The sequence below is a fragment of the Leucoraja erinacea genome, chromosome 4 (assembly GCF_028641065.1).
Source record: "Leucoraja erinacea ecotype New England chromosome 4, Leri_hhj_1, whole genome shotgun sequence".
Classification (NCBI taxonomy): Eukaryota; Metazoa; Chordata; class Chondrichthyes; order Rajiformes; family Rajidae; genus Leucoraja; species Leucoraja erinaceus.
The window spans coordinates 70,144,418-70,160,488 of NC_073380.1; the positions used below are offsets into that span (position 1 = coordinate 70,144,418).

Genomic DNA, 16,071 nt, shown 5'->3' on the forward strand with positions numbered 1-16,071 from the left:
TAGTATTGCATTTGTTCTTATTTAAGGGAAGTCCCTGCCCCTATCCCTCATAAATAACAAGGAGCTGAAACAAAGTAATTCATTGCCCTTTCAGGTAATCACATGTTTTTTTTAAATCCTAGTAATGTAGCTATCCTGCAACAATCATGACAGCCAGCAAATATCGTCTTTCTTCTCATCCTCCTATTATCTATTCCATAACTTCAGGCAACAGGATCTGGACGCGGTAGTAGGCAATTAACAACAGAGCTGGCTGCACAGAATTACAAATAACCCGAAGCAACAGTCGGCATTTAACAACATGGAGTGGCCAAATGCAGTAATTACATTAAACATTAGTGTGGTAGTCTATGGTACGTCTGATTTATTTGTTAAAATACATATTTTACTTGTTTAAACTTAGTGAATCATTCAATTTTTTTTTCAATTTCAGTCTCGAGATCCACAAACTAGCTGATCTAGAAAAACAGTTGGTCATGCATATCAAAATGAACCCTTAAGTCTGCAGGCCAAATCAAGCAGAAAAGACTGCACAACTTTACCGTGATAACCAATATCCCTGCCCCATCCACTACTGTTCTTCATTCTAAGCTAAATGCTAAAAGTTTTACTGACAGTGTAAAGGATGAAATTGTACACGATGTGGGAGATCACACAACAGCTGGAGAATGCGGATACGTAAAGTACCTGAAGACGCGAGAGATTGCACTGAATGAAGAACAAATAGCAGTCTTGGCCATGCTGTCATGGGGATTTGACAAATGGCTGAAACTAGTATTTGAGAAGTACTCGATTTTAATTTCCCAACATGTTAGGCTGCTTGAGTGGCATTAATGATATGTATTCATTCATCCAACTCCAAAGTAAACAAGAGCTCCAGACCAGCTCCGAAAGTTGCAGATTATCAGTGCCGATGGATTTTGCTTTGTTCAGATGGTTTCTTGGTCTGCTGGAGTCTCAGTGCTCCAGACAGACTGAAGGTTGTCTGGTATGTCAAGCATCTGCACCTCCACATGGCTCTAACTTTCGTAACAATACAGCAGGACAAAGCACAACGTTTTTACAGATGGAAATACAATTTCAAATGATAAGTTTGTAACCTAGCTAGAGTCAATGCTTCTTAGACATTTTTAACTGGCACAATTAGCTTTTAAATTTAACCCATGATCTGTAGCAATATCCTTCAACTCAGTTGATAATCTCATATATTTAATCTGACGTCTGTGACACAAGTAGAACAAAGCTTCAGAAACACAAGAAGCTGTTCTTTCTACCATTTTAGACATCCTCTGCTCTGGCCATTTTAAGAATGTCTGTATTGTCAAATAACTAATCAAATGTAACACCAGAATTATACCCAATATACCCAAAATTATATTTCCATCTGTAAAAACGTTGCGCTTTGTCCTGCTGTATTGTTACGAAATTATATGACCAATACAATTATTAATTCCCTATTTAAACAAGTATTTTTCTTGAAATGTACCTACACTCTCCACATCTTGTGTTAGTTCCATCACCTGGGAGTGCAAAATAGCATTTTCTTTTATTAAGCGGCAACAGTCATCTGCCTCTTTATTTCTAAGAAATGTATCTTCCTCTGCCAACACCTCTTGGTCCCTCAGCTTTTGCTGCAGGCTGTTGATTTCATTTCTGAAAATACAGAGAGTTGGTTCATCTCAAAGTAATAAAGTGCATGTACATTTCATTATTTATTTGAATATACACAACCTCATCTGAGCCAGTGAAGAAATGATAGTTTCTCTGCGGCAGAACTGATGATGAACGATGTAACAAGTCTGAGTGAGGCAAGAAGGTGATAAATAAAGGACAAATTCAAATGACAGAAACCAGTAAATATTAATGCATAAATACACAGATCCAGCAGCAATTAGTGCAATTAGGCAGGGAAATTATATTTTAAGTGGATTGGAGTACAAAAGAAAGGAAATCTTGTTGAAACAAGAATAAAAATATCTAATGTCTAGAATTGAATGCAATGAATTGCACATAGTCACCACCCCCTGGCAAAATAATTACTCCTCATCTCCATTCTAAAGGTATGTCCTTTTATTCCGAGGATGTGCCCTCTGGTTATAGGCCCTCACATTACATGTCATTTCCATGTGTTCCTGCGTGTCACCCAGAAAAAAAATATGAATGCTGAGAAAGCCAAGGCAAAATCCTTATTATTAGTGTCAAACATTTAATACAAAGTATTTAAAAGAAACTGGATTGGCTTCACTTCAACAGCCTTTCATTAAAATATAAACACAAATCCAAAATTTCCTCACCGCAGTTCTCTAGCAATGTGGTCTTGCATGGATACGGTACTGGTGTAGAATTTCTCCTCACATTGACGAAGTGCAACTTGGGCATTAAACAACTCCAGCTTTTTTTCTCCAAGCTGAACTTCTGTAGCTTGATGCTTCTCAACATGTTGATTAAGCTTGCAAAAAAAGGTTTTAAGTAAGTAACTGATACAGCAGTCGGCGCAAACCATCAAATTTATCTGTTGCTTTTCTAGCTATTGTAATCTTCTACTGCCAGAAGACAACAGTTGCCCAAAAGGTCTTGGTCAATCCTAGTTATCAATTGCACAAGACAACTTGTTTATGTGGAATTTGCATGTTATCCTTGTATCTGACCTAGTTTTCCCTGGCTGCTTTGGTTTTTTTCCACCACATTCCAAAGACATGTGGGTTTGTAGGTAAATTGGGCATTGTAAATTGCCCCTAATGTATAGGTGACAGGTAGGATCTGCAGGAGGTTAATATGGCAATATACAGTGGCTTGCAAAAGTTTTCATACCCCTTGAACTTTTCCACATTTTGTCACGTTACAACCACAAACGTAAATGTATTTTATTGGATTTTATGTGATAGACCAACACAAAGTGGTGCATAATTGTGAAGTGGAAGGGAAATGATACATGGTTTTCAAATTTTTTTACAAATAAAAAACTGAAAAGTGTGGCGTTTTTTGCCCATTCTTCTTTGCAAAATAGCTCAAGCTCAGTCAGATTGGATGGAGAGCGTCTGTGAACTGCAATTTTCAAGTCTTGCCAGAGATTCTCAATTGGATTTAGGTCTGGACTGGCTGGGCCATTCTAACACATGAATATGCTTTGATCTAAACCATTCCATTGTAGCTCTGGCTGTATGTTTAGGGTCGTTGTCCTGTTGGAAGGTGAACCTCCGCCCCAGTCTCAAGTCTTTTGCAGACTCTAACAGGTTTTCTTCCAAGATTGCCCTGTATTTGGCTCCATCCATCTTCCCATCAACTCTGACCAGCTTCCCTGTCCCTGCTGAAGAAAAGCATCACCACAGCATGATGCTGCCACCACCATGTTTCACAGTGGGGATGGTGTGTTCAAGGTGATGTGCAGTGTTAGTTTTCCACCACACATAGCATTTAGGCCAAAAACTTCAATTTTGGTCTCATCTGACCAGAGCACCTTCCTCCACATGTTTGCTGTGTCCCCCACATGGCTTGTGGCAAACTGCAAACGGGACTTCTTATGGCTTTTTTTCAACAATGGCTTTCTTCTTGCCACTCTTCCATTAAGGCCCGATTTGTGGAGTGCACGACTAATAGTTGTCCTGTGGACAGATTCTCCCACCTGAGCTGTGGATCTCTGCAGCCCCTCCAGAGTTACCATGGGCTTCTCTGATCAATGCTCTCCTTGCCCGGCCTGTCAGTTTAGGTGGACGGCCATGTCTTGGTAGGTTTGCAGTTGCGCCATACTTTCCATTTTCGGATGATGGATTGAACAGTGCTCCGTGAGATGTTCAAAGCTTGGGATATTTTTTTATAACCTAACCCTGCTTTAAACTTCTCCACAACTTTATCCCTGAGTTGTCTGGTGTGTTCCTTGGGCTTCATGATGCTGCTTGTTCACTAATGTTCTCTAACAAACCTCTGAGGCCTTCACATAACAGCTGTATTTATACTGAGATTAGATTACACACAAGTGGACTCTATTTACTAATTAGGTGACTTCTGAAAGCAATTGGTGGCACTGGATTTTATTTAGGGGTATCAGAGTAAAGGGGGCTGAATACTTTTGCACGCCACACATTTCAGTTTTTTATTTGTAAAAAAAATTTGAAAACCATGTATCATTTTCCTTCCACTTCACAATTATGCGCCACTTTGTGTTGGTCTATCACATAAAATCCCAATAAAATACATTTACGTTTGTGGTTGTAACGTGACAAAATGTGGAAAAGTTCAAGGGGTATAAATACTTTTGCAAGCCACTGTAATAACAAGGAACTGCAGAAGCTGGTTTATACCAAGGAAATGCACAAAATGCTGGAGTATCTCAGTGGGTCAAGAAGCATCTCTTGAGAATGTGGATAGATGACGTTTCGGTTCGGGACACTTCTTCACACAGATTGCCAGTGGTGTGGGAGCGGGGGTGGGTAGAAAGCTGGAAAAGAGGAAGGCTAGGACAGAGCATAGCTGGCACTAGGTCTACACAGGCAAGGATTATTTTGAAAGGCAGGTAGTTGGATAAAGGCAGAGATTGAAAGTCAGTTGTAGGCCCAATATAGATAACGAGTTGTCAATTAAGTTTGGGGATAGAAAAGTTGTGAATTGTGTAGCCATTGGAAGGGATGCAGTTGGAAAGGGAGGCGGAGTGGAGAAAGCAGTACAAGGTCAGCCAGGATTCAGGGAAGGGGAATGGGGGGGAAAAAAGGGGGGAGGGAGAGGGGGACAGCTACCAATTTGTGTGTGGCCTCTCTCTGGCAATGGAGGTGGCCCAGGATAGAAAGCGCAATATGGGAATGGGAAGGGGAGTTAAAATAGTTTGCAACTGGCAGATCAAGTGCAAGTGTTTAGCAAAGCGATTGCCGAGTCTACGCTTGGTCTCACCAATGTACAGGAGGCCACATTGGGAACACGGGATGCAGTCCATGAGGTTAGACCAAGTGCATGTAAACCTCTGTCTCATCTGGAAGAACTGCTGGGGTCCTTGGATAGAGATGTTGATAGGGTTTAGGGAGATTTAAATGGGATTAATACAGGATTAATGCAAGTGGATGCTTGATGGTCACCCCAATCATAGTGGGGCAAAATAACCTGTTTCTGTGCAACATCACTCCATGACTTATAAGACAGTAAACATTTTTTTACTTACATTGTTTTTCACTGTATCTTTGTACATATGACAGTTCTAAACCAATATCAATAACAATACCAAACTAGGCGTGATTGACAGACTAACGCCAACTGGAAGAGGGCAGAAACTTTTGCCTCAGGCAGATAAAGCAAGTGGACATGAAGTTGAATGGTGAGACAAGAGCATCGACATTTTAAAATGGGAATAAATAAACTAATAACATTCAAAAGAAGATAAAAACCTTTGATCTACATGGATTGCATCCATCTATTTTAAAAGAATCTTGGAATTCTAACATTTAATAAGTTGTTAAAATAAGGTATATTGCCAGAAGGAAGGAGGATAACTGGTATTATGAATATATTTAGGGGTAACTAAACACTTCCAGGGAATTTTAGTCAATTCACCAACAGTGGTAGGAATGATAACAGAATCCTTAGTAATGGAGAGAACAGAATAATATACACAAATGAAAAGTACAGCAGTGAAGTCAACATGGATTTGTACAGGATGATCTTGCTTACTAACTTTTATCAATTTTTCTGAAATAAAAGAGTAAACCAAGGCAATGTAATTACCTTGGTTTACTCTTTAATTACTCTGTAATTACAATGATCATGTCTACACCAATATTAAGCACGCCTATAGAGCCATCCCCCTCCCCCAACTCGGCCAGTCAGATCATCTCTCCCTCCTGCTCTCTCCAGCCTACACCCCCCTCAGACGCAGTGCCAGGCCCACCATAAAGTCTGTTACAACCTGGCCTGAAAATGCACTCTCCAATCTACAGGACTGCTTTACACAGACAAACTGGGACATATTCGAACACCAGGATCTGGAAACTCTCACAGAAACGGTGCTGGACTATATCAAGTTCTGCATCGGAAACGTGACTGTGGACAAAAACATTCGGGTTTTCCCAAACCAGAAACCCTGGATGTCCAGCCAGGTCCGCACACTCCTCAGAGCCCGCGATGCTGCCTTCAGGTCAGGTGACAGAGCTCTGTACAGGGCTGCTCGAGCCGATCTGAAAAGTGGAATTAAAAAAGCCAAGGCGGACCATAAGAGGAGCATAGAGTCCCACTTGTCCAGCAATAATACACGGGAGATATGGCGGGGCATACAAGACATTACCAACTACAGAGGCTGTGCCACAAAGTCAGAAGACCTGAGTGTGCCGCTGGCAGAAAAGCTAAATTGCTTCTTCTCCCGCTTCGAAAAATCACAACAGCAGCACTCACCTGCTACAGCCCTGTTCCCACCCTCACCTGGCTCCTGTACTACTCCACTCACTGTCAGGGAGCACGATGTCAGACGGGTGCTCCTGGCAGTGAACCCCAAGAAGGCTACCGGCCCAGATGGAGTACCTGGTAAGGTGCTCAAAGCGTGTGCCCACCAGCTCACTGTCATCTTCACCAGAATTTTCAACCTCTCCCTGGACCAGGCAGTTATTCCGTCCTGCCTAAAATCAGCCACAATCGTCCCAGTGCCGAAGAAGTCTCCCATCACCAGCCTTAATGATTACCGTCCTGTGGCGCTCACTCCGGTAATCAAGAAGCGCTTCGAGAGATTGGTCCTCCAGCACATCAAGGACTATCTCCCACCAGACTTCGACCCCCACCAATTCGCTTATCTCCAAAATAGATCCACGGAAGACGCCATTACCGTAGCTCTCCACTCTGTGCTGAGCCATCTGGAGCAGGGGCAGAGCTACGTCCGGATGCTCTTTGTGGATTATAGCTCAGCTTTCAACACAATCATTCCGGACATTCTCATTGATAAATTGGTCACTCTCGGCCTCCCCACTCTCACATGTGCCTGGATAAAAGATTTCCTCACCAACCGGCCCCAGACTGTGAGACTCGGCCCCCACCTCTCCTCCACTCGCAGGTTGAGTACCGGCTCCCCACAGGGCTGTGTGCTAAGCCCCCTCCTATACTGTCTCTACACCTACGACTGTAGTCCGGCCCACAACAACAACAGCATCGTCAAATTTGCTGATGACACTACTGTAGTCGGACTTATTTCAAAGGGAGACGAGGCAGCCTACAGAGAGGAAGTCCTGAAGTTGACAACCTGGTGCTCAGAAAACAATCTGGCTCTGAACACCAGGAAAACAAAAGAGCTCATTGTCGACTTCAGGAGGCACAGCACCGACTTAGTCCTCCTACATATCAACGGCAAATGTGTGGAGAGGGCAACACCTTCCGGTTTCTCGGTGTCCTTATCTCTGCTGATATCTCCTGGACAGACAACACGACATCGGTCATCAAGAAGGCTCAGCAGCGGCTGCACTTCCTGAGGGTTCTCAGGAAGCACAGCCTGGACTCTAACCTGCTGCTGACCTTCTACCGCTCGTCCATCGAGAGCCTGCTGACATACTGCATTACAGCATGGTACGGCAGCTGCACCATGGCAGACAGGGAGAGGCTTCAGAGGGTAACTAGGACAGCACAGAAGATCATTGGTTGCCCTCTCCCCTCCCTGATGGATATTTACACCTCCCGCTGCCTTAGCAGGGCAAAGAATATCATTAAGGACAGCTCCCATCCTGCGTTTGGACTGTTCGACCTGCTGCCCTCTGGAAGGCGCTATAGGTGCGTCAAATCTAGGACAAATAGACTCAGGAATAGTTGTTTTCCGAAAGTCATAACTAGTCTTAATTCACACATGCACTGACTTCACAGCCCAACACCCGGACTTCCATCTATTATATCCACGTACTGAAATTTGGAACTGTAATGTGTATTGTAACTGTAATTTTTAACATTTTTTAAAAACATTTTTAATATTTAATATAATCTTTAAACATCTGCCTAAGAATACTACCTATTCATCCTTCACCATTTTGCCTTTATAGATATGTATATAGCACCGCAGAATTGTGCACCTATCCCTCCCCCTCTCCCTTTTGTTTTTGTTTTCTGTTTCTTGTTTTTTGTACTAAATTATATGTATGCACTGAGTACGAGCTGCTTTTAATCTCATTGTACATGTATAGTGGCAATAAATGGCATATCTATATCTATATCTATTAATCTAGATTTTCAAATAGCCTTCTGTTAGGTAAATGTATGCAGGGTTATGAGACATGTAGCAAAATATATTTTTAACTAGTTGCTAGACAAATAGGAAAAAGAGAATTATCGGTATCTATTCATAATGGAAAAATATGTAGGTAGAAAGTTTACATATTTCTGTTCTGGAATCATTGTTCAAGATTTACATTGAAAACTCAGACTGAAATCGAAAATACAATTTCTAAATATGCAAATGTTAAAATTTAGATAACGATAGCCATACCGAGGGGACTGCAACAGGTTATGGCTGGACATTAATAAATTTGCCAAAGGACAAATATTTGGCAGGTGGGATAAATGTGGAGTAGTACATTTCGGCAAAAGGAATAGGTCACTCACTCTTTGCTTTTAAGGTGTCTAACCAGTAAGGTAGTGAAAATAATGCGATCAGAGTACAACTTCAATAATCACTAAAAGTTGGGAACACAAATCAGGGGCTAGGATTTATTTTTTGAAGGGATTGAATTAAAAAATAAGGTATCAAACCTTGGTTACTTCACACTTAGTTATGATTATAAAAGGATGCAGGGATGATTTACAAGAATTATGTCAAAAGTCCCAGAGTATAATTACCAGGAAAGAAGAATGAACTGACCGGGTCTCTTTTCTCCCTGAGAAAAGACAGCAGGCTCCTAATAGACATATTTAAAATAATTAAAGGTTTTGTTAGAATAGATAACTGAAGAATGTTGCCATGTAGGGAAGAACATAACTAGAAGCCATAATATAAGATAGTCAACTAGAAATGTAACAGGGCATTAAGCAAAAAAAAAAAACTTCTTTATTTAAAGAATTACGAGAATGCAGAACTCATTAACATAGGGAGTGGTTCAAGCATTTAAGGGAAGTTTGGACAAGCACATGGAAGGACAGACACAAAAAGACAAAAACAATGTAGAACAGAGACACAAAAAGCTGGAGTAACTCAGCGGGACAGACAGCATCTTTGAAGAGAAGGAATGGATGACGTTTCGGTTCGAGACCCTTCTTCAGACTCAATGGGTGAAATTTCACGTCGAGACCCTTCTTCAGACATATATATGCTGACAGATTTAGATGAAAAAATCTGGAGGTGACTAAAGGAATAGAAAATATTAGAATGAACTGGTTTTCTTAAAAATCTTGACTGCTGGATATCCAATTATGTAATGTTATGCATCTAAATAGTAGCAAAACATACAAAATGTTAATTTCCCTTCTTTTGAACACAATTCTACATTGTTTGTGCATGGTATATACTTTGTTCTAATCATTATTTAACATTAACCCTTCTACTAGTGCAAACTACACTAAGTCAAGCCAACATAATTTGCATGGATATTTTTTGAATTGAAGCTTTGTAAATATGTTGTTAAAATTAACATACCATTTGAAACAATGGCAAAATAAATTCACAATAAACAGAGAGCAGGCTGTTTTCAAGAATATTGACATGGTCTCAGCTGGCCAGTAAGAGGTTTACTGTCTCCTACTTATTATTAGGCAAGTTATGTTTTTTCATCTCAATGAAGGCGATTGATGGAAGCATATTACCTCTCTGGAATGGACCTAGATGTAGATTATTTACCATGACTTTCATGGAAAGCTTTTCCACTTCTAGAAACCATTATTTCAACTTTATATAACTGGAGCTTTAGACTCCAAAGTGAGATCAGTGTTTGATTCTCATAATAGATTGGTATTGTACATGCTCAAAAGACATGCTCCCAACATAAATATGGAGTGAATAGAAATCATTATTCTTTTCATATTTTGAAATTGTGATGAGAATTAAACTCAAATAAGAAATGGAGACAATAAGGCTAAGAAATTCTACAATATTTAGAAATTGAAGCATGTTGTTTCCTTTTCTCTTCTGTACACCACAGAAATTATGTACAGTTAGAATTCAGTGATTGTAATAACTTGGATCATAACAAATAAATTATTATGTTAAAAAGTTAATGTGCAGAATTAAAATAACATATAGAACATAAAACAGCACAGCACACAAACAGGCCTTTTGATGCATGATGTCTGCAACCACGATGCTAAAGTTGGGTTCATCAGGTGTGGCATAACACTATGTATGAGGCATTATTTTTGTCCGTACACTAATGCAGTATCTTAAGGAAAATTTTCATAATGAGAATAAATACAGTGCATTTAAAAAATGCAAAATCTTGAGCAAAAAAAACGTACCATAACTCCATCAAACGTACCTGTGTTTCTAGCAAATAGACTTGATGTATTTCATCATTTGCCTGGGCAGTTGTCCTTTCCAGTTCCTGCTTGATATTCACTAGTTCAGACTCTTTGTAAGTTATATCTTGGTTAGCAATTTCCTTTAGTTTCTTAATTTGAACTAATTCTTCCATCAATAATTTCTTCTCTCTTGACCTAGACTCTGTCACATTTATATTTTTAGTCAATGCAATAGCAATTACCATAGATCAATAAAGCTTTGATTGAGATGATGGGTAAAATGTATTAAGAGTTAAAAATATTGTTAAATCTTTTCTTAAATTTGATTACTTCTAAACAAAATGAGTTTTACCTTAGAAAACAAAAACAGCATAAATGCATAATCATCTGTAGACCTATTCACTAAACTAATGACATCCTTTCACAAAATTACTTTTAGCAGACTCATCTGTCCAAAATTGTTAAATCATTACAGCATAGAAAGAAATCAGAACTCTTACCAGCATTTAGTTAGTCACATTCTCCATTTTATATCCCCTGCATTACTTTTCTTCATTAAAAGTAAATTGCAATTCATGTTTTTCTGCAAACGTTTATTCTGTTGCCACCCCTCAACTGTGCTCCTGTTGGTTCTCCACTTTCCACTGACAAAAAGTATTTATTTATTAACTTTATCCGAACACTTTATTCTGATACTCCTTTTTCCTCTTGTGACTAATATGGTGCCAGAGAGTGGTGACATTTTAAATGAAGCATCTCTTAAAATAGTCTTCTCTGGTCAATTTCATTATTATCTATATGTCCCAACACAAACAATCTTATTCGATCCAGCGCTATAAGTCTCCTGCCAACTGTCATTCCAACCAAACGCATCTCCAAACACCTGGACTTGGCACTCAGCACCCCACTCTGCAAATGGATCTTTGACCACAATCAGCAATATTAGACATCAGTATATTCTCCACATTAACTCTCAACGCCAGCAACGTGAAATGCTGCATTCGCAGCCACCAACTAGAATCGCTATCACGGTGGGCGGTCATGGTGACGCAGAGGTAGGGTTGCTGCCTTACAGCGAATGCAGTGCCTGAGACCCGGGTTTGATCCCGACTAAGGGTGCTGTCTGTACGGAGTTTGTACGTTCTCACCATGACCTACATGGTTTTTCTCAGAGATCTTCGGTTTCCTCACACACTCCAAAGACGTACAGGTTTGTAGGTTAATTGACTTGGTAAATGTACAAATTGGTCCTAATGGATGTAGGGTAGTGTTAATGTGCGGGGATCGCTGGTCGGCATGTACCCTGTGGGCCGAAGGGCCTGTTTCCGCGCTGTATCTCTAAACTAAACTAAACTAAACACTCATTACCATGCCAGCCACATTTTGCTTGAACTCCATTTACATGTTAGATAGACACATAGTGCTGGAGTAACACAGCGGAACAGGCAACATCTCTGGATAGATGGAATGGGTGAAGTTTCGGGTCGAGACCCTTCTCCCTCTGTTTACATGTTAGTAGATGATCTCACTAAGGTAGGCTAGATCTTGACCAATGATGTGATGACATACTGGATGCAGCATGAAGCATGGATGCAGTCAAGAGGAAGGTGGGGATGGGGAGGTAGAAAAGGATGCATTATAGCTTGGTTTGACATCTGCTCTGCCCAAGACTGCCCACCAGATTCAAGCACAGTTCCTTCTCCACAGAATTCTCTCAAGCTAGGATGTATTCCTGATCTTGCAATCTACTTTGCTGCAGCCCTTGCACTTTTTTAAATCTTCACATTCTCTGTTATTGTAACAGTATGTTCTGTACTCTTCTTTTTTGCACTACCTATTGTACTCATGTATGTTTTTATTTGTAATCGTATATGGATGTTTTATCTGGATAGCAAGCAAATTTTTCCAGTTTATATTAGTCCAAGTGACAAAAATAAACCAATGATCGCTAAATCAACACAGATTTTGGAATTACCGATCTTTATTCGACCCAACACTACTGGCACAGCTGTGAGTACAAACAACCATGGTTGCGTAGTAGTCAGGGGACTCCAGGTGCAGCTGCAGTGATGCCCGCTTTATGATTAACACATTGTGGTGCATGTGATCATCTCAGCACAACTCTGCTCCCCTGACTTGGAAGACCGACTGTTTTATCAACTGAGGGAATTCACCTCCACCATCTCATCAGCGATCTACATCCCACTCCAAGATGATACTGGACAAATTATAATCTGTTTGCAACTCCCTTGGGACAGCAAACCCTGATGCCCTATTGTTCATTGCCGATGATGTTAATCAAGCAAATTTCAGAAATGTACTCCCCAAATACTATCAGCATCTTTCTTGCCCCACTAGGACTGTTGGTACACCATCAAGTACACCAATCGCTACATCCTCCACCCTCATTTCAGCCAGTCTGATCTTGTGTCAGTGCTGAGCCTACAGGCTTATAGAGTCTGGAATGCGAGTCACCAACAAAAGAGTAATACAGCAGTAGTCTGATACGGATGAAGGTCTATCTCAGGACTGCCTCATGTCAGTAGACAGGAACCTGATCAAGACCTCTTCATCCAGCATGAATGAGTATACCTCAGTCATCATAGTTTTATCAAGAAATGTATTGATGATTATGCTCCAACAAGGATAATTAGGAAATCTAACCTAACCGTGAACTTTGGAAAAACAGTTGCTCTGCTGAAGTCCTGAAGGATGACCTAATGCAGTACAAGAAGACCAAGTATGATCTCAAGGCTATCACGGATGCCAAGAGAGAAATCTAGAAAAAGCTGGAGGTTCTATTCAATCGAGCAGATGTTAGGCGACTATGACAGGGCATCAATATCATCAGGGCTATAAGCTGAAATCGGAGGTGAATTCTGCCAAAGGTGCATCTTAGCCAGATGAACTCAATGCCTTTTATGCCCATTTTGTACAGGCAAGCAACTGACCACAGTCTTACACAATATCTTTAACCTCTCATTTCACCAGTCTACTGTCCCCAACTGCTTCAAGGAAATCTAAATCATTCCAGTCCCCAAGCGAAGTAACCTCTTATTTCTAATTGAAGCTACGATGACTGAGGTATACCCAGTAGCTCTAACATCCAACATAATAAACTGCTGAACTGTAATCAACACTATAATACCAAAATAATTAGAGAAACACTCCCCTTTGTGCCTGGGTCCTGGACTTTCTCACCACCAGGCCCCAGGTGGTCAAGATGGGGAGACATACCTCCAACCCCCTCACCCTGAACACAGGATTCCCCCAGGGTTGTGTCCTCAGCCCCCTACTGTACTCCCTGTACACACATGACTGTGTGGCCAGGTTCAGCTCCAACTCTAACATCAAGTTTGCTAATGACACTGTGGTGGTGGACCTGATCTCCGATAACGATGCGGCCTACCTGGAGGAGGTGGCTGACCTGGCATTCTGGTGTCAGAACAACAGCCTCCTCTTGAATGTCACAAAAACTAAGGAGCTGCGGACTTTAGAAGGGCACAACAACCGAGGACATACAAGCCACTGGGGATAAATGGGACTACTGTGGATAGGGTGAACAGGTTCAAGATTCAAGAGAGTTTATTGTCATGTATCCCAGATAGGACAATGAAATTCTTGCCTTGCTTCAGCACAACAGTCCTGTGTGTCCACATCACCGAAGATCTGACATGGACAACACACACTGCCGCACTGATGAGAAAGGAAAGGCAGCACCTTTACCATCTCAGGCAGCTATGGAAATGCAAAGTCTCTCCGAGAATCCTTCAATCCTTCTACTAGAAAGCATCCTGTCTGGAAACATCTCGAGCTGATTTAGCAACATCTCTGCCCAGGACAGGAAGGCTCTGCAAAAAGTAGTGTGTTCGGCCGAACGCACCATGGGAACTACACTCCCCCTCCCCCTTGCAGGACCTATACAACAGAAGGTGCAAGATCCCGAGCCAGCAATATCATGAAGGACCCCTACCACCCCAGCAACGGACTGTTCCAGCTGCTACGGTCAGGCAAGCACCTCCGCTGTCACGCTGCGAAAACAGAGAGGACGAGATGGAGTTTCTTCCCACAGGCCATCAGGACTGTAAACTCTGATCTCACCAGGGAGTACTTCCTGTTTGGTCTTTAAATAAAAAATGTAAATACTGGTTCTGTTCTGTTGTTTTACACAATCCCGCAGGCATTGCCACTTTTATTTCACTGTACATCTTGTATGTGTATGTGACAAATAAACTTGACTTGACTAAGCTCAATTCTAAATTGCTGGACCTTGGGCTGGGGTCTTCTATCTGCTACTGGCTTCTGGATTTCCTGACCACCAGACCTGTCAATAAGAATTTGTCATAATATTTCCTTCACCCAGACAGGATTCAACTTAGCCTGGTTTGGTTTAGTTTAGTTTAGAGATACTGCGCGGAAACAGGCCCTTCGGCTCACGAGTCCACACCGACCAGAGATCCCTGTACACTAGCACTATCCTACACACACAAGGGACAATTTACATTTATACCAAGCCAATTAACCTACAAACCTGTACATCTTTGGAGTGTGGGAGGAAACCTGAGCACCAGGAGAAAACCCATGCTGTCATGGGGAGAATGTACAAACTCCATACAGACAGCACCCGTAATCAGGATCGAACCCGAGTCTCTGGCGCTGCAAGTGCTGTAAGGCAGCAGGTCTACTGCTGCGCTATCGTGCCGACACCGCTGGTATGGCAACTGTTCTGTCCTTGACCGCCTGGGCCGCCGGCAGAGAATGGTGAACACAGCCTTGTCCATCACAGGCTCATCTCTTCCTTTCATCCATCTTCATAATGTATTACAACAGGAAGGCTGGAAGCCTGGATATCTAGATTTAAGAACAGCTTTTTCTTTACTGCTATCAGGCCCCTGAGCCAATCTCCTCTTTCATACCCCCTCGCAGAGGTGCTGCCATGTACTCGCTCAACTCCATCTCATTCCATAATTGCACTTCACTCTTTTTCCCACACGACGTCACATTGCACTACAATCTTTAAACCATTCTACAGTTTTGCATTTGACATTGTATTTCTTGCTTTATTATTACCATGCATACTGTTTACTCTATGAGCTTCATGCGTCAGGAATTTCATCACACCCTGGTGCATATGACAATAAACTAATCTTCCCACCGCCCAGTGACCTAGCAATGAATCAAGGTAAAGCAGCATCCACTTTATGTACTAATTTAATGCATTGAATTCACTTCTTATGTTACAGTCTCCTTTTCACTGCAGAAACCAAATGCTGATTTGTTTGCAGAGCAGCTCTGTTCAGTTTTCAAGTGTGATCCGAAGCAACATTTACAATGAATCTATAATGTGACCATGATTAAGGTATGATGCCACTGTAACCCAACTGCAGGCCTAAACACCACCTTACCAAAGGAGTTGATATGTACATTTGGATAAGAAGACTGTTGAAAGTTTGACTGACAATTAAACAGCACTCATGCACGTTAAAAAGGCCACATGAATTTTGGCAATGGATCAACGTCGTTCCAATAGTGATCAGCTGAACTCAAAGAATAGAGTTCTCACAGAGGATTTAAATACTATTTAAGCCATTCGAACTATTCACCGTTCACTTACTAAAGGAAGCTTTAAGAAGTCGTATGAGACACGAAGAGACTTTCAGAGAAACTTTGTCATGACCT

The 16,071-nt window shown here is 41.4% G+C and overlaps 1 protein-coding gene across 4 annotated transcripts in view; it reads right to left on the reverse strand.

The window, feature by feature from the left end:
• The window catches only part of LOC129696538 (uncharacterized), a 49,940-nt gene that overhangs the window by 9,360 nt on the left and 24,509 nt on the right, over positions 1-16,071 (reverse strand). For 3 of the 4 annotated variants that reach the window (XM_055634556.1, XM_055634557.1, XM_055634552.1), the window contains 3 exons: positions 10,410-10,594; positions 2,295-2,449; positions 1,491-1,653 (listed from right to left, as the gene is read on the reverse strand). In XM_055634556.1, coding sequence (XP_055490531.1) covers positions 1,491-1,653; positions 2,295-2,449; positions 10,410-10,594 — 503 coding nt within the window. The remainder of the gene's footprint in view (positions 1-1,490; positions 1,654-2,294; positions 2,450-10,409; positions 10,595-16,071) is intronic. The other variant, XM_055634553.1, reaches the window with a different exon arrangement.